Source organism: Pelophylax lessonae, assembly GCF_965119305.1.
Source record: "Pelophylax lessonae genome assembly, chromosome: 3".
In the NCBI taxonomy this organism is placed as follows: domain Eukaryota; kingdom Metazoa; phylum Chordata; class Amphibia; order Anura; family Ranidae; genus Pelophylax; species Pelophylax lessonae.
The window spans coordinates 308,020,864-308,042,534 of record NC_138770.1 but is presented as its reverse complement, the minus strand read 5'-3'; the positions used below and the strand labels follow the sequence as shown (position 1 = coordinate 308,042,534).

At 48.1% G+C, this 21,671-nt stretch overlaps 1 protein-coding gene across 1 annotated transcript in view; it reads right to left on the bottom strand.

Annotated features, from left to right (window-relative positions):
- Window positions 1-20,548, bottom strand: part of LOC309551535 (deoxyribodipyrimidine photo-lyase-like) — a 47,156-nt gene extending 26,608 nt beyond the window's left edge. Inside the window, exons 1-4 of the mRNA XM_082252159.1 lie at window positions 20,427-20,548; window positions 1,725-2,215; window positions 417-562; window positions 157-339 (exon numbers count right to left, since the gene is read on the bottom strand). Coding sequence (XP_082108285.1) covers window positions 157-339; window positions 417-562; window positions 1,725-2,145 — 750 coding nt within the window. The 5' untranslated portion in view covers window positions 2,146-2,215; window positions 20,427-20,548. The remainder of the gene's footprint in view (window positions 1-156; window positions 340-416; window positions 563-1,724; window positions 2,216-20,426) is intronic.
- Between the last annotated feature and the right edge of the window lie 1,123 nt (window positions 20,549-21,671).

The window sequence follows — 21,671 nt, the reverse complement described above, 5'->3', positions numbered from 1 at the left end:
TTGTACAGTTTACAGGTCACAATAAAAGGTGAAAAGGGTTCTGAAATGTATTATCTTTGTCTCATTTTTTTACATCACAGAAACCTGACATTTTAACAGGGATGTGTAGACTTTTTATATCCACTGTAATCTTGAAAGTAGCTATAAACTTTATACCTGAACTAGTGGTACATCCTTAGGTAAGCGATCAGAGACATCCTTTACCCACTGCACAGGGACACGAAGAGGAGCAAAGTCCACCACTACTCCACCAATGCTGTGCTTCTTCACAAAGTCTGGAAGAACCTCCTTTGCATAACCAATGAGCAAATGGAAAGGAATGTTCAACTCCTTACAGTCCTGAATTAGAGAAACAGTCAGATTACTGGTAAAGTTATGGTACCAATACAGTAACATTTAGTGTTTTATAAACGTACCTCAGCAACTTCTTTCAGACCCTTCAGCATAAAACCATAATGACGTATTGTGGCATCCAAAAACTTCGGAACCAAGCAGAAAACAACATGTAATGGTAGCTTCTGCTTCACAGCCAAGCGCTGAGCGTATAGAAAAGCCCAGTTGTCTGAAAAATATACATTTATTTACCTGTAACAAATGCTATTATAGGGTGGATTTTACTTAAACTGGAACAGCAGAATCTGATGCAGCTGTACATAGTAACCAGCTTCTAACTTCAGTTTTTGTTCACTTTTACCAAAAAAATAAAATAAATAAATTACAGAAAAATGTGACAGTGTCTACACAATGCGGAACCTTCAACACCCACATGCAACTGCTCCATTGATGGTGCCCAGGCCTAGTAGCCAAAAGCTAGGCCTGAATATGGAAAAAAAACTATGGAGAGACATCCTTGCTGCCACATGTTGGCAACACCACCGATTAAAATCCTGGCTGTGGAGGATCAAGGATCTCTAAGGGAGCACAGGTAAGATGAGTATAGAGATACTGTCACTTTACCCTGCATGGACAAGTTGACAGTGTCATTAAGTATAGATGAATATCACTTAATGTCGATCTATGCTATCAAAAATAAAAAAAAATCTAACATTTTTTTAAATGAATTAGGATTCAACAATCCTCCCAAATAAGGCACATGCCAATTCAGATATTCACGGTGGCTGCTGAATATAAATTGCCTGTGCTATGTTAGATTTACCAAACATATTGCAAGTCGAGTTGCCCATCTATACAAGTAAAGAAAACAAATTGTTTAGGAGCTATAAGGCTCCGTTCACATGTGAGCGTATGGATCGCGGGCAGAACCGCCGCGGTTCCGCCCGCGATCCAGAGATTTATTGCAAATCGCGGGACGCCTAGCGTTGCCCCTTGATTTGCAATAGCCCCCCAAACGCCGAGCAATGTTGCCGCGATTTCCGCCTGCCGAATCGCGGCAACATCACGCAAACAAAATCGCGGGACGCAATACGCTCCAAAGAAGTACAAGAGCTTCTTTGGAGCGTATTGCGTCCCGCGATTTTGTTTGCGCGATGTTGCCGCGATTCGGCAGGCGGAAATCGTGGCAACATCGCTCGGCGTTTGGGGGGCTATCGCAAATCAACGGGCAATGCTAGGCGTCCCGCGATTTGCAATAATCTTCGGATCGCGGGCGGAACCGCGGCGGTTCTGCCCGCGATCCAAACGCTGACATGTGAATGCAGCGTAAAGAACCATTAAATATGTCCCAAAACAAAACCAAAAAGCATACACAAAGCAGAAACAAGTACCTTCAACTCTCTGATCTCTTGACATCCAGTAGACTATGCCCTGTGCGTCATCTTTCAGGTTTTCTTCAGCAGACACTAACCGCACCCTCTTCTTGTTAAATTTAAAGTCTGAAACAGAGGCAGCAGTCGCCAGACGAGACTTCTTCAATGAATCTACCAGACTTCCACCTTCAGCATCATCCTTTTTCTCTTGTTTCTTTCTCTTCTTGGCATCAATATCTGAGCTTTCACTACTACTTGCCTCAGATATTGCTTTTGATTTTTCCTTAGCAGAGCCCTCGGATTTTCTTTTCCCTGGACTTTTGGCTGTAGAAGATGACTTGGGTTTGGGCTCTAGCATTTTACCATTTTTCTCGCTGCCATCAGACTTTTCGCTACTAGACTCTTCTTTCTTACTCTTTGTTGCCTTTTTTTGAGACATAATTCTGGCTGTGGTTAAGGGACGAAGCAAATTCAGGTACCTTAGGATCAGTTTGGCAGCCAAGTCAAACCTAAGAGTTAAACATGAAATAGAGGTCATTTAAGTAGACTGGAGGAAATTAGAATCAGGAGGTTTCATCTAAACTAAAAGAATTAAAAGGCAAATTTAAATTTTGGATAGAGTTAGGGAGGATTAATATTGGCTACGTGGCAAAAAACAAAAAAAAAAAAAAACCCATGTTTCAGTTGTAAACATCGGCTTCCTTACATAGCCATTGTGTACTATTGTGATCTCTCTGATTGGTAACAATGATCACATGGTACAGGGCCAATCGCAGCTACAACAATTGTACACAATGGAACATAAATGGATGATCATCACAGTAATAGGCAATCCTAGTATGAAAAAAAAAAAAAGGCAAACCTAGTATGAAAAAAAAAAACGGAATTTTTGTAAAATCTTACCTGTAAAATTCCTTTCTCTGAGTCCTCCGACAGTCGCCGCCATCTTCATATTCGTCACAATGGGGGTATTAGACTTTGCTCCGAAGGAGTAGCTAGGCAACAGAATATGTTAACATTAAAGCTTTTAACATATCCCACCCACAGGGGGTGGTCCCCTCAGTCAATACCCTCCTACTTCCTGCATCCATATCTCAGTTTCAGTGGAATAGCAGTAGAGTATACAACCAAACCCCAAAAGAGGGGCGGGGGCGGCGACTGTCGGAGGACTCAGAGAAAGGAATTTTACAGGTAAGATTTTACAAAAATTCCGTTTTCTCTTACGTCCTGACAGTCGCCGCCATCTTCATATTCGTCACAATGGGGACGTCCCAAAGCAGTGCAAACATGAGGGGTGGGAAACGCAGCCGCGCCGTAAGGCAACGCAGTCTCCACATCAAAGAAAGGCACCTTACCAAAGGAAGGAAACCAGCTGGGCAACATGAAAAAAACTTGCTCAACAGGAGCAACAACCCAGGAAAAGCAAATAACCCAGGGATAAAAAACATATCCCAAACAGCCAGGGGTCCAAAACACGGGACCCTAAGGAACTGCCACACTAAGAACCTTGCGGCCAAAGGAAGCATCTGCCGATGCCTGAACATCCACTCTGTAGAATTTTGTGAAAGTGTGTACGGTCGACCAGGTCGCCGCCTTACACACCTGGGCTACAGAAGCCCCATGACGACAGGCCCAAGACGTACTCAAAGATCTAGTAGAGTGCGCCTTCACAGGCATAGGGGGAACTTTTCCCTGCAAAGCATATGCCTGTTCAATGGTCTGTCTGATCCATTTGGCGATGGTAGAAGCCGACGCCGCCATGCCCTTCCGAGGACCTTCCGGAAGAAAAAACAAAGAATCCGTCTTGCGAAAAGACTCAGTCGATTTAAGGTAAACCCTTATCGCCCGAACAACATCCAAAGAGTGCAACCTCACCTCCTTTGGATGTTTAGGCTTCGCGCAAAGCGAAGGCAAGACAATATCCTCATTGAGATGAAATTCCGAAACTCGCTTCGGAAGAAAAGAAGGATTAGGTCACAAGACCACCTTATCCAAGTGAATGACCAGATACGGAGACTTGCAGGACAAAGCCGCCAGCTCCGACACTCTGCGAGCCGAAGTGATCGCCACCAAAAAGGCAACCTTTTTGGACAACATCGACAACGAGATCTCCCTGATCTGTTCAAAAGGAGCACGTTGTAACACAGATAGAACGAGATTCAAGTCCCAAGGAGGCAGAGGTTCCCTCCTAGGAGGGACCAGATGCCGCACCCCTTGAACAAAAGTGCCAACCAAGGAGTAGCCACAGGACGTTGAAAAAGAACGGCCAGCGCAGACACCTGACCCTTGATCGTAGCCAGCGCCAAACGCTGGTCGACACCCGTTTGAAGGAAGGACAACACTCGAGAAACAGAGTACGTGCGAGGCGAAAACCCCCTGGACTCACACCAGGCAAAATAGGCCTTCCAAGTACGGTAATAGACCTTCCCAGAGGAAGATTTCCTCGCGTTGATCAAAGTGTGAATGACCTCAGGGGAGAGACCCCTATCCCTCAGGACCTCGGTCTCAACAGCCAGGCCGTCAAAGCCAGCGACTGTAAAGCAGGATGGAATATCGGCCCTTGAGACAGGAGATCGCCTCGAAGAGGTAGACGCCATGGGGCGTCGACCGCCAGATTCACGAGGTCTGCGTACCAGGACCGGCGAGGCCAGTCCGGTGCCACAAGAATCACCGTGCCGCGTTCCGAGTGCAACCTGCGAAGGAACCTGGACAGCAAATGAATCGGTGGAAACGCATACATCAGTCTGTACTGATGCCACGGGACCACCAACGCGTCTGATGAGTCTGCCCGAGGGTCGCGCGTCCTTGCCACGAACCTTCTCACCTTGTTGTTCAGACGAGACGTGAACAGGTCCACATCTGGAAGACCCCACTTCGCGCACAACATCTGGAAGACAGCTGGGTGGAGAGACCATTCCCCCTGATCCAGGGTCTGGCGACTCAGATAGTCCGCCTGCCAGTTCTCCACCCCCGGAATGTGAACTGCCGTTATCGCCGAGACATGAGTCTCGGCCCAAGACAGAATGTCAGCCACTTCCCGAGCCGCTCGGGCACTCCTGGTGCCCCCTTGGTGGTTGATGTAGGCCACCACCGTGGCATTGTCCGTCTGCACCCGAACCGGACAGCCCTGCAGCCGGTCCGTCCAGCGACGAAGGCAGAGATTTATCGCACGCAATTCCTGAATGTTGATCGGAAGGGAGGACTCCCCCTCCGACCAAGTTCCCTGGGCGGACAGAACGCCCAGAACACCACCCCAGCCCGACAGGCTGGCATCCGTGGTGACCACTGTCCATGAGATAGGACGAAAGGACTTGCACCCCGACACCATCGGGGACTGGAGCCACCACAGAAGATCCCTTCTGGTGCGATGGCTCAACGAAATCTGAAGATCCAGAGATTGAGGTCGCCCGTCCCACCTGGACAGGATCTCCGCTTGGAGACCCCGCCTGTGAAACTGGGCGAAGGGAATCGCCTCGAAGGCCGAGACCATCAATCCCAGACATCTCATGCACATCCGCAGAGACGAGTGCGGAACGTCCCTGAGGGACCCGACTTCCTCTTGAAGAGTCCTGAGTTTGTCTTCCGGTAGGAAGACCTTCGCCTGGACCGAGTCCAGGATCATCCCCAGGTAGGGAAGACGAACCGACGGACTCAGCGTCGACTTTGGAAAATTTATCGTCCAACCAAACTCCTGCAGAGTTTGCATCGTGACGGACAGGTCCTTTTCCAGACCCTGGCTGGGCGCAGACCGAACCAGAATGTCGTCCAGATACCCCAGGACAGAGATGCCCTGGGCTCTCAACAAAGCCAGAACGGGTGCAAGCACCTTGGTGAAGACCCATGGAGCCGAGGCGAGACCAAAAGGTAACGCAACGAATTGGTAATGATCCTCCGCAATGGCGAATTGAAGGTACCTCTGGTGACCCTCGAAAATCGGGATGTGAAGGTACGCATCCTTCAAATCGATGGAGGCCATGAATTCCCCCGGAACCAGGGCAGCCACCACCGACCGCAGGGATTCCATGCGGAACTTGCGAACCCGCACAAAGCGGTTCAGAGCCTTCAAGTCCAGAATTGGACGAACCTTGCCCTCCTTCCTGGGCACGGTGAACAGATTTGAATAAAACCCCCGAAATCTGTCCCGATGAGGCACCGGAACCACCACTCCCTGAGCCCTCAGGTCCCGCACCGCTAGGTGCAGATCCCGCAAACGCTCCGGAGACAGTTGAAGATTCGAGGGAAAGAATCTGCTCTCCGGCCGAGAGAGAAACTCGATCTTGTAGCCAGATCGAACGATTTCCTGAACCCACCGGTCCCGCACGCGGGCCAGCCAGGGTTGAAGAAAACCGAGCAAGCGTCCCCCCACCCCAGAACTGGGTGAGGGCGCCCCTTCAGGCCGCATTGTTATGGGCAGCGGGTCCAGACTGACCGGACTTTTGTTTGCCAGACCACGGCTTCTTTTGGGAGCCTTGGCCCTTGAACGGTTTGCCCTTGTAGTGCGACCGAAAGGCACGAAAGGACCCCTGAGGAGGCCGAAAATTAGTATGCTTCTTACCAGGAGCCCCCTTAGCCTTGGGGAAGTGGGGCAAGAGAGTGCTCTTGCCGCCCGTGATCCCCTTTATCAACGTATCCAAGGATTCCCCAAAACGGCGAGATCCATCATAAGGCAGATTGGCTAAGGTCTTGCGCGAAGACTGGTCCACAGACCAACACTTTAACCAAACCGAGACAACACCGCCACGCTTTGTACACGTGCAGCCAACGGCACCAAATCCAAGTCCGCATCACACAGATACATGACACCCTGATGGATTTGATCCACCATATCCAATGTCGCCGGTGAGGCCGAATCAGCCACTAAGACGCGCCTAAGCACCTGCGTCCAACTTGCGACAGCCTGGGCTGCCATAAGAGAGGCAAACAGAGCTTTTAGCATCGAACCCGTAACAGAATAAGTATGACGGGCAAGAGACTCCATTCTCCTATCCGTGGCATCTCGGAACACCGGAGTATCCTCTGCGGGAATCGCAGTGGATTTATTCAAAACCGCAATCGCGTGATCCACCGGGGGTGGCACACACCACCGTTCATCAGTGGCAGGCGTGAAAGGATAACGCAGCCTGAACCTACTTGGCACAGCAAAAGGTTTGCGTAAATTGCGCCATTGTTCCTTAACAGCGCGCTGAAAATCATCAGTGCAGGGAAAGACCTGCAATGTCTTGCGTCTTTTCTGCGTCCCATAAGCCGCCAGGGCAGCAGGAGGACACAGTTCATCCTGCAAACGCAGCGTTTGTTTTATAGAAGCAACCAATTCATCCATGATTGCAAGCTCTTCAGGCGAGCCAGGGGGAGAATTATCAACCCCTTCAACCTCAGCCTCCACCTCGGACCCCACGAGATCCAGGGAGGAACGGGACCCCGACAAGGAGACCCCAGCCATAGCAGCCCCATCACCCTCACCCTCAGAATCAGAGGAAATAGAAACTCTGGGTCTTTTAGTGGATTGAGCATCCACCAGCATCTGCACCTGAGCAGCAAGGTTAGCCACCACTTCAGCTAAATCCCCCCCTGGGGGGGAAACAGCAGTCCCCTGGCTTCCCACCAAGGTGGCAGGAAATTTGCCCTCCTGAGAATCCATTGCCCCAAAAAAATATGCCGGAGAATAAAGGGTTAACTGCCCCTTTAACAAGCGCGGCGAGCGCAGCCCACCGCACACACACACACACAAGCACAATGAGACCCCCCACAGGGATAAAACTGAACACAGGCAATGGAGATAGGAAGAACAGAGGATAAAACCTGAAGAGACCACTGCTGCTGCTGCTGCCTCGATCGGTGCACCCAGGAAAGAGGAAGTGATGAAATCAGGGCGCTCTATTAAAGCCTATGGAAAGCTACAAGAAAATGGCCGCCCGCAGTGAAAACATGCGGCCGGAGCGATCGCAGCCAAAATGGCGCCGTTTGGCGCCGAAACCGCCGCTCCCCCACTACTGTGAGAACCGCAGTATAACACTACACATGTAAAAAAACATGGCGGATCGCCGCAGCGATCGCTGTATTGTGCCCAAACATGACAAAAACATGCCCCACAGCACACAGCCTGTCACACATCCCACAGTCTGACACAGACAGTGCCGCACAGCCCCCCCCCCCCCTGCAGCCCACAGCGTGCAGCCAGAGCGATAGGGAGCTAAACAGTGTGAACAGAGGCAGGTTACACAGTCCCAGACTGACACCCCCCCCAACAGACAGGTCCCCACATAGATACACTTACCTCCTAATGGCGTGGGGAACCCGCACAGGCGAACAAGCCGCTGCACATGTGGCAGGGAGAGTCGCATCCAGGACGCAAAAAATCGGGGTTAAGAAACCGCACAGCGTCCAGTGAGTTAGCCACCTCACCAATCATCCCTGCACCGAACAGGGATGGGTCGTTCACTGTGCCAGGAGCGTTACCTGGCTGAACGCTCGATGGCAGGCTGGGAAGCCACTGACCCACAACCTGCGACCAGGGGGATCAGCCCGAGACCCAGCCCGCACGAATCCTCTTCATCAGAAGAACTAACTAATGCTGACAAAAAGAACAGCTAAATAAAGAGAGAGAAAAAACTCAAACAAAAAATCAAAAAAGAAGAGAAAGGCTGAGGCAAAATGCCCCAGCATAGAGAGATCCAGCTACTCCTGACAAGCTAGACATTGAAACTGAGATATGGATGCAGGAAGTAGGAGGGTATTGACTGAGGGGACCACCCCCTGTGGGTGGGATATGTTAAAAGCTTTAATGTTAACATATTCTGTTGCCTAGCTACTCCTTCGGAGCAAAGTCTAATACCCCCATTGTGACGAATATGAAGATGGCGGCGACTGTCGGAGGACGTAAGAGAAAAAGGCAATCCTAGTATGAAAAAAAAAAAAAAATCCTGATCACCCTCCTAAAGCAGTATAGGGTCACCAGAGATTATACATATATATTTTTACATACGGTCATAAGTCAGTGCCACTAATCACCATCACACCAGTCATTTGATGATGCTGTACTGCTCTGGTGACAGTATGTAAAATTATGAAAAACAAAATGTATTTAATTTATTCATTTTCCCGAAAAAATTGTGACAAAAAATTGTAACTTTGCAAAACTCACCGTGCCTTACTAAATACCTTGGACTGTCTGCTTTCCATAAAGGGGTTATTTTGGGGGCATTTTTACTGTTCTGGCATTTTAGGGCCTTCAACAAATTAACTCTACGTACATCAGGATTGATTAATTTTCATATACATTATAGTTTTGTAGCCTCCTTCACATAGACTAAAAAATATACACTGATTTGGGTTATTTGTATTAAAAAAAATGTAGCAGTATACATTTTGGCCTAAATTTATGAAGAAAGTTTTGTTTGCAAAATTTTATAACAGAAAAGAACAAAAACTTTTTTTCTACATTTTTGAACCCAGCGGTGTATGACCAAAACAAAGCTCGGTCTCAAAAAAACTGAATTTTTGTAAAATCTTACCTGTAAAATTCCTTTCTCTGAGTCCTCCGACAGTCGCCGCCTCTTCATATTCGTCACAATGGGGTTAATTGACCTTTGCTCCGTAGGAGTAGCTAGGCAACAGAATAAGTCAATATTAAAGCTTTTAACATATCCCACCCCCAGGGGGTGGTCCCCTCAGTCAATACCCTCCTACTTCCTGTATCCATACCTCAGTTTTAGTGGAATAGCAGTAGAGTATATAACCAAACCCCAAAAGAGGGGCGGGGGCGGAGACTGTCGGAGGACTCAGAGAAAGGAATTTTACAGGTAAGATTTTACAAAAAATCAGTTTTCTCTTATGTCCTCCGACAGTCGCCGCCTCTTCATATTCGTCACAATGGGGACATCCCAAAGCAGTGCAAACATGAGGGGTGGGAAACGCAGCCGCGCCCAAGGCAACGCAGTCTCCACATCAGAGAAAGGAACCTTACCAAAGGAAGGAAACCAGCTGGGAAGCATGAAAAAAACTTGCTCAACAGGAGCAACAACCCAGGAAAAAACAAATAACCTAGGGATAAAAACACATCCCAACAGCCAAGGGTCCAAAACAAAGGACCCTAAGGAACCGCCGCACTAAGAACCTTGCGGCCAAAGGAAGCATCTGCCGATGCCTGAACATCCACCTTGTAGAATTTTGTGAATGTGTGAACGGTCGACCAAGTCGCCGCCTTACACACCTGGGCCACAGAAGCCCCATGATGACAGGCCCAAGACGTACTCAGAGATCTGGTAGAGTGCGCCTTCACAGGCATAGGGGGAACTTTCCCCTTCAAAGCATAGGCCTGTTCAACGGTCTGTCTGATCCATTTGGCGATGGTAGAAGCCGACGCCGCCATGCCCTTCCGAGGTCCCTCTGGAAGGACAAACAAAGAATCCGACTTGCGAAAAGATTCAGTCGCTTTTAGGTAAACCCTAAGCGCCCGAACAACATTCAAGGAGTGCAAATCCACCTCCTTCGGATGTTTAGGCTTCGCGCAGAGCGAAGGCAAGACAATGTCCTCATTGAGGTGAAAAACCGAAATCCTCTTCGGAAGAAAAGAAGGATTAGGTCGCAAGACCACCTTATCCAAGTGAATGACCAGATACGGAGACCTGCAGGACAAAGCTGCCAGCTCCGACACTCTGCGAGCCGAAGCGATCGCCACCAAAAAGGCGACCTTCTTGGACAACATGGACAAAGATCTTCCTGATCTGCTCGAAAGGAGCACGTTGCAACACGGACAGAACAAGGTTCAAGTCCCAAGGAGGCAGAGGTTCCCTCCTAGGAGGGACTAAGTGCTGCACCCCCTAAACAAAGGTGCTAACCAAGGGGTTAGATGCCACAGGACGTTGAAAAAGAACGGCCAGCGCAGAAACCTGACCCTTGATCGTAGCCAGCGCCAAACGCTGGTCAACACCCGTTAGAAGGACAACACCCTAGACACCGAGTATGTGCGAGGGGAATACCCCCTGGACTCACACCAGGCAAAATAGGTCAAGTACGGTAATAGACCTTCCCCGAGGAAGACTTCCTCACGCTGATCAAGGTGTGGATGACCTCAGGGGAGAGACCCCTATCCTTCAGGACCTCGGTTTCAACAGCCAGGCCGTCAAAGCCAGCGACTGTAAAGCAGGATGGAATATCGGTCCTTGAGACAGGAGATCTTCTCCTGTCCAGGGACTGGCGACTCAGATAATCCGCCTGCCAGTTCTCCACACCCGGAATGTGAACCGCCGATACGTGTGTCTCGGCCCAAGACAGAATGTCGGCCACCTCCCGAGCCGCTCGGGCACTCCTGGTGCCCCCTTGGTGGTTGATGTAGGCCACCGCTGTGGTATTGTCCGTCTGCACCCGAACCGGACGGCCCTGCAGCCTGTCCGTCCAACGTCGAAGGCAGAGATTGATCGCTCGCAATTCCAGAATGTTGATCGGAAGGGAGGATTCCTCCTCCGACCAAGTTCCCTTTGCGGACAGAATGCCCAGAACACCACCCCAGCCCGACAGGCTGGCATCCGTGGTGACCACCGTCCATGAAAGAGGACGAAAAGACTTGCCCCCCGACACCGCCGGGGACTGGAGCCACCACAGAAGTTCCCTTCTGGTGCGATGGCTCAACGAAATCTGGAGATCCAGAGAATGCGGTCGCCCGTCCCACCTGGACAGGATCTCCGCTTGGAGACCCCGCGTGTGAAACTGGGCGAAGGGAATCGCCTCGAAGGTCGAGACCATCAATCCCAGACATTGCATGCACGTCCGGAGGGACCTGACTTCTTCCTGAAGAGTCCTGAGTTTGTCGTCCGGTAGGAAGACCTTCGCCTGGACCGAGTCCAGAATCATTCCCAGATAATGAAGACGAACCGACGGACACAGCGTCGATTTTGGAAAATTTATCGTCCAACCAAACTCCTGCAGAGTCTGCATCGTGACGGACAGGTCCTTCACCAGACCCTGGCTGGTCGCAGACCGAACTAGAATGTCGTTCAGATACCCTGGGTTCTCAACAAGGCCAGAACCGGTGCAAGCACCTTGGTGAATACCCGTGGAGCCGAAGCGAGACCAAAAGGTAGCGCCACGAATTGGTAATGATCCTCCGCAATGGCGAATCGAAGGTACCTCTGGTGACCCTCGAAAATCCGGATGTGAAGGTACGCATCCTTCAAGTCGATGGAAGCCATGAAATCCCCTGGAAATAGGGCAGCCACCACCGACCGCAGGGATTCCATGCGGAACTTTCGAACCCGCACAAAGGGGTTCCGAGACTTCAAGTCCAGAATCGGACGTACCTTGCCCTCCTTCCTGGGCACGGTGAACAGATGGAATGGAACCCCCGAAATCTGTCCCGATGAGGTACCGGGACCACCACTCCCTGAGCCCGCAGGTCCCGCACCGCCAGGTGCAGATCCCGCAAACACTCCGATGACAGTTGAAGATTTGAGGGAAAAAATCTGCTCTCCGGCCGAGAGAGAAACTCGATCTTGTAACCAGACCGAACGATTTTCTGAACCCACCTGTCCCGAACACGGGCCAGCCAGGGCTGAAGAAAACCGAGCAAGCGTCCCCCCACCCCAGAACTGGGTGAGGGCACCCCTTCAGGCCGCATTGTTATGGGCAGCGGATCGGGACTGGCCAGACTTCTGCTTACCTGTCCACGGCTTCTTTTGGGAGCCTTGACCTTTGAAGGGTTTGCCCTTATAGTGCGACCGAAAGGCACGAAAGGACCCCTGAGAGGGCCGAAAGGAAGCCTGCTTCTCACCAGTAGCAGCCTTAGCCTTGTGGAATTGGGGCAAGAGTGTGCTCTTACCACCCGTGATCCCCTTTATCAGCGTATCCAAGGAGTCGCCAAAAAGGCGAGATCCATTATAGGGTAGATTAGCTAAAGTTTTGCGCAAAGATTGGTCCACAGACCAACACTTCAGCCAAATCAGGCGGCGAGACAACACCGCCACACTGTGTACACGTGCAGCCAACGGTACCAAATCCAAGTCCGCATCACACAAATACATGACACCCAGATGGATTTGATCCACCATAACCAACGTCGCCGGTGGGGCAGAGTCAGCCACCAGGACGCGCCTAAGCACCTGCGTCCAATTCGCGACAGCCTGAGCTGCCATAAGTGAAGCAAAAATAGCTTTCAGCATAGAACCGGTAACCGAATAAGTATGGAAGGGCAAGAGACTCCAGCCTCCTGTCCGTGGCATCCCGGAACACCGGGGTATCCTCAGCAGGAATCGCAGTGGACTTATTCAAAACCGCCACCACGTGATCCACCGGAGGTGGCACACACCAACGTTCATCAGTAGCGGGTGTGAAAGGATAACGCAGCTTGAACCTACTTGGCACAGCAAAAGGCTTGCGTAAATTGCGCCATTGTTCACTAACAGCGCGCTGAAAATCTTCAGTGCAAGGAAAAACTTGCGATGTCTTGCGTCTTCGCTGCGTCCCATAAGAGGCCAGGACAGCAGGAGGACATGGTTCATCCTGCAAACGCAGTGTTTGTTTGATATAAGCAACCAATTCATCCATGAGTGCAAGCTCTTCAGACGAGCCAGGGGGAGAATTATCAACCCCTTCAACCTCAGCCTCCACCTCAGACCCCACAAGATCCAGGGAGGAACGGGACCCCGATAAGGAGACCCCAGCCACAGCAGCCCCATCACCATCACCCTCTGAATCAGAGGAAATTGAAACTCTGGGCCGTTTTGTGGATTGAGCAGCCACAAGCATTTGCACCTGAGCAGCAAGGTTAGCCACAACAGTAGCCAAATCACCCCCTGGGGGGGAGACAGCAGTCCCTTGGCTTCCCACCAGAGTGAGAGGAAATTTGCTTTCCTGAGAGTCCATGCCCCCAAAAGTTTGCATAAGAATAAAGGGTAACTGCCCCTTTAAAAGCGCGGCGAGCGCAGCCCCCCGCACTCACACACCAGCACAAAGACGACCCCCACAGGGAAAAGTACAAACTTAGGCAAGGATAACAGGGATAGAGAGGATAAAACCTGGAGAGACCACCGCTGCTGCCTCGATCGGTGCGCCCAGGGAAAAGGAAGTGATGCAACACAGGGCGCTCTGTTAAAGCCTATGGAAGGCTACAAAAAAATGGCCGCCCGCAGTGCTAGCATGCTGCCGGAGCGATCGCCGCCAAAATGGCGGCGCTTGGCGCTGAAAACGCCGCTCCCCACACACAGTGAAAATCACAGTACATGTGCAGTATAATAAAAAACAATGGCGGACCGCAGCAGCGGTCGCCGCAAGTGTGCATAACACGATCCAATCATGCCCCGCAGCACACAGCCTGTCACACAGTAAAAAATAGCACACAGCCTGACACAGATATAGTGCAGCATAGCCCCCCTCCTTGCAGCCCACAGAATGCAGCCAAGACAGACAGGGAGTCCATTAGTGTGAACAGAGGCAGGGTTACACAGTCCCAGACTGACACCCCCCAAAACAGACAGGTCCCCACAAAGATACACTAACCTCCTAAATGGCGTGGGGAACCCGCACAGGCGATCAAGCCGCTGTACATGAGACAGGGAGAGTCGCAGTCAGGACGCAGTAGAACTGCGGTGCGAAACCGCATGGCGTCCAGTGAGGTAGCCACCTCACCATAGCATCCCTGCAGCGAACAGGGATGGGTCGTTCACTGTGCCAGGAAAAATACCTGACTGAACGCTCGATGGCAGGCTGGGAAGCCACTGACCCACAACCTGCGACCAGGGGGGATCAGCCCGAGACCCAGCCCGCATGATCCTCTTCATCAGAAGAACTAACTAATGCTGACAAAAGTAACAGCTAAGTAAAGAGAGAGAAAAAAACTCAAATAAAATCAAAAAAGAAGAGAAAGGCTGAGACAAAAATGCCCCAGCATAGAGACATCCAGCTACTCCTGACAAGCTAGACAATGAAACTGAGGTATGGATACAGGAAGTAGGAGGGTATTGACTGAGGGGACCACCCCCTGGGGGTGGGATATGTTAAAAGCTTTAATATTGACATATTCTGTTGCCTAGCTACTCCTACAGAGCAAAGGTCAATTAACCCCATTGTGACGAATATGAAGAGGCGGCGACTGTCGGAGGACGTAAGAGAAAAAAAAAAATTAAAAATGTAATTTGGGTACAGTGTTGCAACAGCGCTGAAATTGGAAACTTACCCTGGGCAGGAAGGGGGTGAAAGTGTCGGGTATTTAAGTGGTTAAGCAACCGTTTTGTGTGCACGGCAGTGGGACCTCAGCTGAAGGATGAATTACTGAACTGCACACTGAGCAATCTCTACAGTACAAGTAGAAAAACTCAGCATAGTAATATGCGACATAAGCCAGAGTCTTGGAACATAGGTCTCTCAAATAAAAATGTTCACAATCTTGCGGATTCTAGAGCACACCTACCTAGTGTAACATTTGTTTTATTACTACTAGGTCAGAGCACTTCCCCATCTGAAAGAATGTGGGATCCTAGTCCTGCCTCCTATGTTATACCTGCACCAGGCTAGACGTGATTGCCTAACCTGTTACCTATGAGCCTCCTTTTAAAAAGTTGCAGAGTGGACTGTGGCTGAAGTCCACAGGACTGCTGGATATGCAGTCCTCTGCACCTGGAACCACGGCAGTGAGAGACCTAAAGAGTGGGGCTTAGGACAGTATATTTGGCTTGGCTTCACAAGGTGAAGGGAACAATGCCTAGTAGGATGGGTAAGAGGTGGATGGGGAAAAAATTATTTTAGCCCAGAGTGGAACTAAACCACTAGAACAGTGACGGCAAACCTTAGCACCCCAGATGTTTTGGAACTACATTTCCCATGATGCTCAACTACACTGCAGAGTGCATGAGCATCATGGGAAATGTAGTTCCAAAACATCTGGGGTGCCAAGGTTCGCCATCACTGCACTAGAACACCCTCGGGTCTACAGGAGCCTTTGCCATAATGTGCATTTATGCTCTTGCAAAACCACCCCCTACATAGGAACCACATATATTAGCACAATCTGGCAGACTTACCTTGCCAGCGCTTCTGTCACTATGGTGTCAATGCTCCTGTCCATCACTAGTACTTCTCTCTTCCTTCCAGGTTTAGGCCCATCAGCTGCTTTGGATGAGATGATGTTTAAGGCTGCATTCACACCTGGGAGTTTGGAATCATGGGCAGATTTGCCATGATTCTGCCCATAATTTCAAAACCCCCTGGTGTGAATGACAGATTGCACAATGGCCATTTCAGATGCCATTTAATTCAATTACACCTAAAATCATGGTGCAGTTTTGTCGCACTGCAATTGCGGCAAACCTCATCACGTGAAGCATGTCGCCCGAAAGAAGCGGCTGAACTTGTTTTGGTCGACAAGCTTTACATGATACGGTGATTGCAGCACGATTTTTCGTGGCAGAACCGCACTGCGTTTTACAATTTATTGCCATCTGAAATACGCGTTGTGCGATTTGTCTTTCACACCCTGGCGTTTTGACTCACTGGCAGATTTGCTGTAATTCAGCTTAAAACGATCAAAGCTGTGTACTAACAATCAGAATAGAGCTGCACGATTGTTAAATCGCAATCTCGATTCAACCCAGCCTTTTCACAATTCATACATTCTCTGCTCACTAACAGCTGTCAATAAAAAAAAAAAAAAAAAAAAAAAAGAAGAAGAAGGTCTCTGGCAAATGTTTATCAACATTGCTTAGTGTTTAGACAGAACTATAATGTTTTCCAATGTATCATTTGGTTCTTTTAGATCAACAGGTTGATACTGGCCTGCAGATGAGTGCAGTTTAACCAATAAAAAGACTAAGCCTTTTTTTGACACTTGTTGCTTACAAGTTAAAATCAGTATTTTTTGCTAGAAAATTACTTAGAACCCCCAAACACTATATGAATTTTTTTTTTAGCAGAGATCCTAGAGAATGAAATAGCGGTCGTTGCAATATTTTATGTCATACTGTATTCACGCAGCGGTCTTTCAAACGCAATTTTTGGGGAAAAAATACACTTTACCGTTTAGTTTTTTTTTTTTTTTTTTTAATTCATTAAAGTTAGCCCATTTTTTTTTGTATAGTGTGAAAGATGATGTTACGCTGAAAATCATGATCTTCATTCTAAGCAAAATAAAAAAAAATTGTGATTCTCATTTTATCCAGAATTGTGCAGCTCCAGATCAGATTATTAAGTAGTACAATGGCTTCGAAAGCAGAAATTTTTCATACAATTTTCTGATCATGTGTACAGGCCATCGGATGGCTGCTTCCTTGGCTGAAAACAATAGGAGGGTTTAGTTCCACTTTAAACTCCACTTGTTGAGAAAAAAACATTCCCCTCTGGGTGATCTCTGTACATTACAAGGATTTTAACAAACTTTGTTGCAGATTCCTACCTTTTGTTATTCTGTGCGTTTGTCTGTGTCCCTGTGGGAAAGTGAATCTTATTGGAGGGATTTCATAGATATCAATCAGCTGTTACACCTGCAGGGCTCTAATGAGGAAAATTGAAGGGTCTGCATCCCTTTAGATCTTATTTTCTATTGGGAGTCTCTCACCAAAAATGACATTTTTGTTGCAGGGGATGCCAGAAATCTGACTTGTATCTTAGTGCAGACTTCTGAGAAAAATCACACGAGCAGGAAATGTTTCTGGGGTGTGGTCAGTATACATTCTGTGTATAGAACACCTCCAGGTAGCCATATTGCATTTTACAGAAAATTATAGAGCTGAAGATTGCAAAAGGAAAGGACATTTTTATTAAAAATCAATAATACGGCGCAAGTCACAACTGTATATACTATACTTTTAATTTAATTTGCGATTTCTTCCCCCACGAAAGTGGAGTTACCCTTTAACCGCTTGTATACTGTAAATATATGGCAGCAAGGGGATCTCCTGCGCACGATCACACGTACCTAGTAGGATCTGCACTTCCCGGTCTAGGCCCCCACGCATGCCGCCGGTGACCCGCTCCCACTTTGATTGTGCAGAGCGGGAGCCAATCAGTGGGTCTGGCAGACTCAATGTCCGCTGGGACCCACTGATCGTTCAGGACACAAGCAGAATGGTGGCCCTGAAGTTTAATAGGACAGTCAGAGTAGAATGAAAACTCCTCCTACAAGCTTTAACCAGACACTAATAGAAGTCACAAGGCTGCTATATACTGCTGATGAGAAAAAGGTATTTAGCAGTTTATATTTACTGAAATAATTGCATTTCCTTGTTCTGTGTACTGTGGGAGACCAGATAGTGAATGTGGGTTCTGGGTTTAGTAACACTTTAACCACTTAAGCCCCGGAAGATTTTACCCCCTTCCTGACCAGGGGGTATTTTGCGATTCGGCACTGCGTGACTTTACGGACAATTGCGCGGTCGTGCGACGCTGTACCTAAACGAATTTGGCGTCCTTTTTTTCCCACAAACAGAGCTTTCTTTTGGTGGTATTTGATCACCTGTGCGATTTTTTGATCACGCGCTATAAACAAAAAATTTTGCAAAAATAGCAATATTTTTCACATTATTTTATATGAAATTCCCCCCCCCAAAAAAAGTAAAAATCTAAATTTTTTAACATTTTCGGCCAATTTGTTTTATGCTACCTATGTTTGGTAAAAAAAAAAAAAAAAAAAAAAAAAAAAAAAAAAAAAAAAATCGCAAAAAGCGTATTTTGATTGGTTTGCGCAAAAGTTATCGCGTTTACTAACAAAGGGAAAGATTGTCATTTTTGTTGTTTTTTTTTTAACGCGTAATGGCGTTTTTTTGCGGTACTGCGACATTGCGGCGGACAGATCGGACCCTTGACTGACATTTTTGACACTTTTGGGGTTACCAGTGACATTTCTACAGTAATCAGTGCTATACATATGCACTGTTACTGTAAAAATACACTGGTAGTGAAGGGGTTAACTTTATTTGAGAGGGAGGGGCTGTGTGTGTCCCTAGGGGCGTGCTTTCTACTGTGATTGGCTGTGGCTTTAGCTGTATGAACGGTGATCAACGGTTCTACATAGTAGAACCGTATGATCATCAATCATACAGAGGGGAGAATGACAGGCAGCTTGTTTACACAAGCCGCCTGACTTTCTCCCTCTCCCCCGCCGATCGCCGAGTGACCGGCGGACATCGGGTCCGCCGGTCACACGCGCGGGGGGATGCGTGACGGAGCGGGGGCGCGCGCTCGCTCCCTAGACCCTCACAAGTGAGCGACGTAGACCTACGTCGCTTTGCCTGTGAGGGGCTGACTGCCGACGTAGATCTGCGTTAGGCAGTCGGCAAGTGGTTAAAGGAGTTGTAAAGGTAGAAGGTTTTTATCTTAGGCCCCTTCCACACTTGTGCGACTTGTCATGCGATTTGGGACTGCAAAATCGCAAGGCAAGTCGTTTAATTATTTCTAATGAGTACCATTCATATCTGTGCGACTTGAAGTTGCACCGACTTCAAAGTAGTCCCTGCACTATTTTGGCATGATTCTGATCTGTTTTGAGGTCCAAAAACATTCAAGCCCAGTCAAACTCGCATCAAAATCGCGGCAACAAACTCTCGGCAAAATCATGGGACCTTAAAGTCACACAAATGTAAAAGGGGCCTAAATGTATTTGAATAAAAAGCTTTCTGTGTGCAGCAGCTGCCCTAGCCCCTAATACTTACCTGAGCCCCATCTCTGTCCAGCGATGTCCATGAGTCCCTCGGCCATCCAGGGCTCTCCCTCCTGATTGGGATTGTCGCCCTCGACTGTCAAAGTCAGTTAGCCATTTAGGAGAGAGAGGGGCATGTCTGAATGGACAGAAGGAGCTGTAGCTTGGCTAGGGTACCCCCATAGCAAGCTACTTGCTGTGGGAGCACTCGACAGGAGGGAGGGGCCAGGAGGAGCAAAGAGGGACCCGAGAAGAGGAGGATCTGGGCTGCCCTGTGCAAAACAAACTGCACAGAGGAGGGAAGTATAATAGGTTTGTCGTTTAAATAAAAGAAAAAAAAAAAAGGCTTTACAAAACGAGAATGTATAATCACTTTAAGTATGCCAGTGTTAAAGAGACCTAAAGTTGTCTTGGCACAGTGACGTGCTGTAAATGTACACAAGCGCTGACAGGCAGGGAGAAGGCTTTATGACGGCGGTCACAAAAAGCCTACCCGTCAGCCATGTTTTATGTCATATGTGTAACTCCACTTTAAAGTGGAACTAAACCCTCCTTTCCTTTACAGCCAAGGAAGCAGAGATCTTAGCCTCCCTTTGATCTGCTGTCACCATGGTGCTGCACATGTGACCAGTTATAAAACCAACCATTCAATAACCTTACAGTTTGGATGAGAGCAGAAGAAACAGTTGCAGTTCTCATTCATAGGATGCATCTGTTTTGGGAAACCATGAAGACAGGTTCAGTTCCATTGTCAGTATGAAAGCTTCTGAAGGAGCAGATCATGCTCTACTTTCTAAAAACGGCCATGCACCATGCTGGTCCTTCTGGCCCAGGATTTAGTACCTGGCGTGTCACTGATCTGGAATAAGCATGCAGGATGGCCGTTCACATTTCACTGGCTGCATGCTTTCTCCAGACCAGCAAATGACTAGAGGCAGCACTTAGTCACAGCCCTATAAAAACATCTGCATTAGACTGTAATGTTCTCCAATGAGAAGTCAGTCTATATATAAAGCTACTTACAAGTGTAGCCCTTCTCCTGCAGTCCAGTCCTGTCCAGCTCCTTACTGACCCATCACTCCGGTCCCTTCCCAGTACAGTACCTGCTGCGCGTGCCTCCTCCTTGTGTAACATTCACAAGAACGCGCTATTCCACCACCAGCTCCTTGCATAACACAGAGAATAGAGGGCTTTCAGGATGACGTCATCCGTCTCAGACGTTCACACTCACATTTCCGGCGTGCGTAAAGCGCCCTCTGCTGGTAATCCGAGAGATGAACGCTTTTATTGTGACATCTGGTTTTAATGTGCCAAGGAACAATGGCATAGGAAATAACCAAGTGTAGTTATCTGTGTTTTTAAAGGGGACAAATGCTTATGTGCAAAAAATTGCACACAATTGCTTTAGTGCACAATATAATATTTTTTTAGCACCTTAATTGTTTATGCACTTAGGGATTATATTGCACAATTGCACTTTTTTTGTCCCAGCACAGCATCACTTATACCAAATAGATATGTTTGTTATATATAAGTATATTTGATACCAGGGCTGGCCCAATACATCGTGCTGCCTGGGTCCAAAAATTAAATGCTGACCCCCCAAAAAAATATTACGCCCACCAAAAGGCCTACACAATCTTATTTTATATCATGATAATTACATTTAAATTTATCAGGAAGTCAGCACCTTGTCTACATGCCCAATTATATGACATTCCATTATATTCCATTCCATTCCAAACCACAAACTCCAGTATTATTTAGTTTGTCTGAATGTCTGACACCATTGAGCACACCCTCTGCCTTCTCATACTTATCAGTTTGCACTATGGGTGGCAGTATGAGATGGGGAAATGCCGCCCGTAGTGTGCCTCAAACTGATGACACACAAATCTGCTGGAAAAAAAAACTTTGGGTATCAATTTGCTGCCCCTCTCAAAGTGCTGCCTGGGTCCAATGGACCCAGCGGGACCCATGGTAAGGCCAGCCCTGTTTGATACAGTATATATATCATTGAATTTTGGATGCAATTTACATGAATTTGAAGAAGGAAAATATTTATTAAAATTTTTATTCATTTTGGTTTAGTACACTAAATGTTTGATTTCATAGATGCACTTTTGATCAATAATATTTAATTTAAAGAGGTTGTAAACTCGTATAAATTTTTTTTTTTTTTTTTACACCCTGCAAAAGAAAGACATAATGAGCTAGTATGCATCGCATATTAGCTCATTATGCAATACTTACCTCAGAACGAGCCCCCGCCGTGCCGCTCACTCACCTCTATGACGGGCGACATGTCTAGTCGCCCGTCTTCCGGGATCGCGGCATCCGGCCATCTG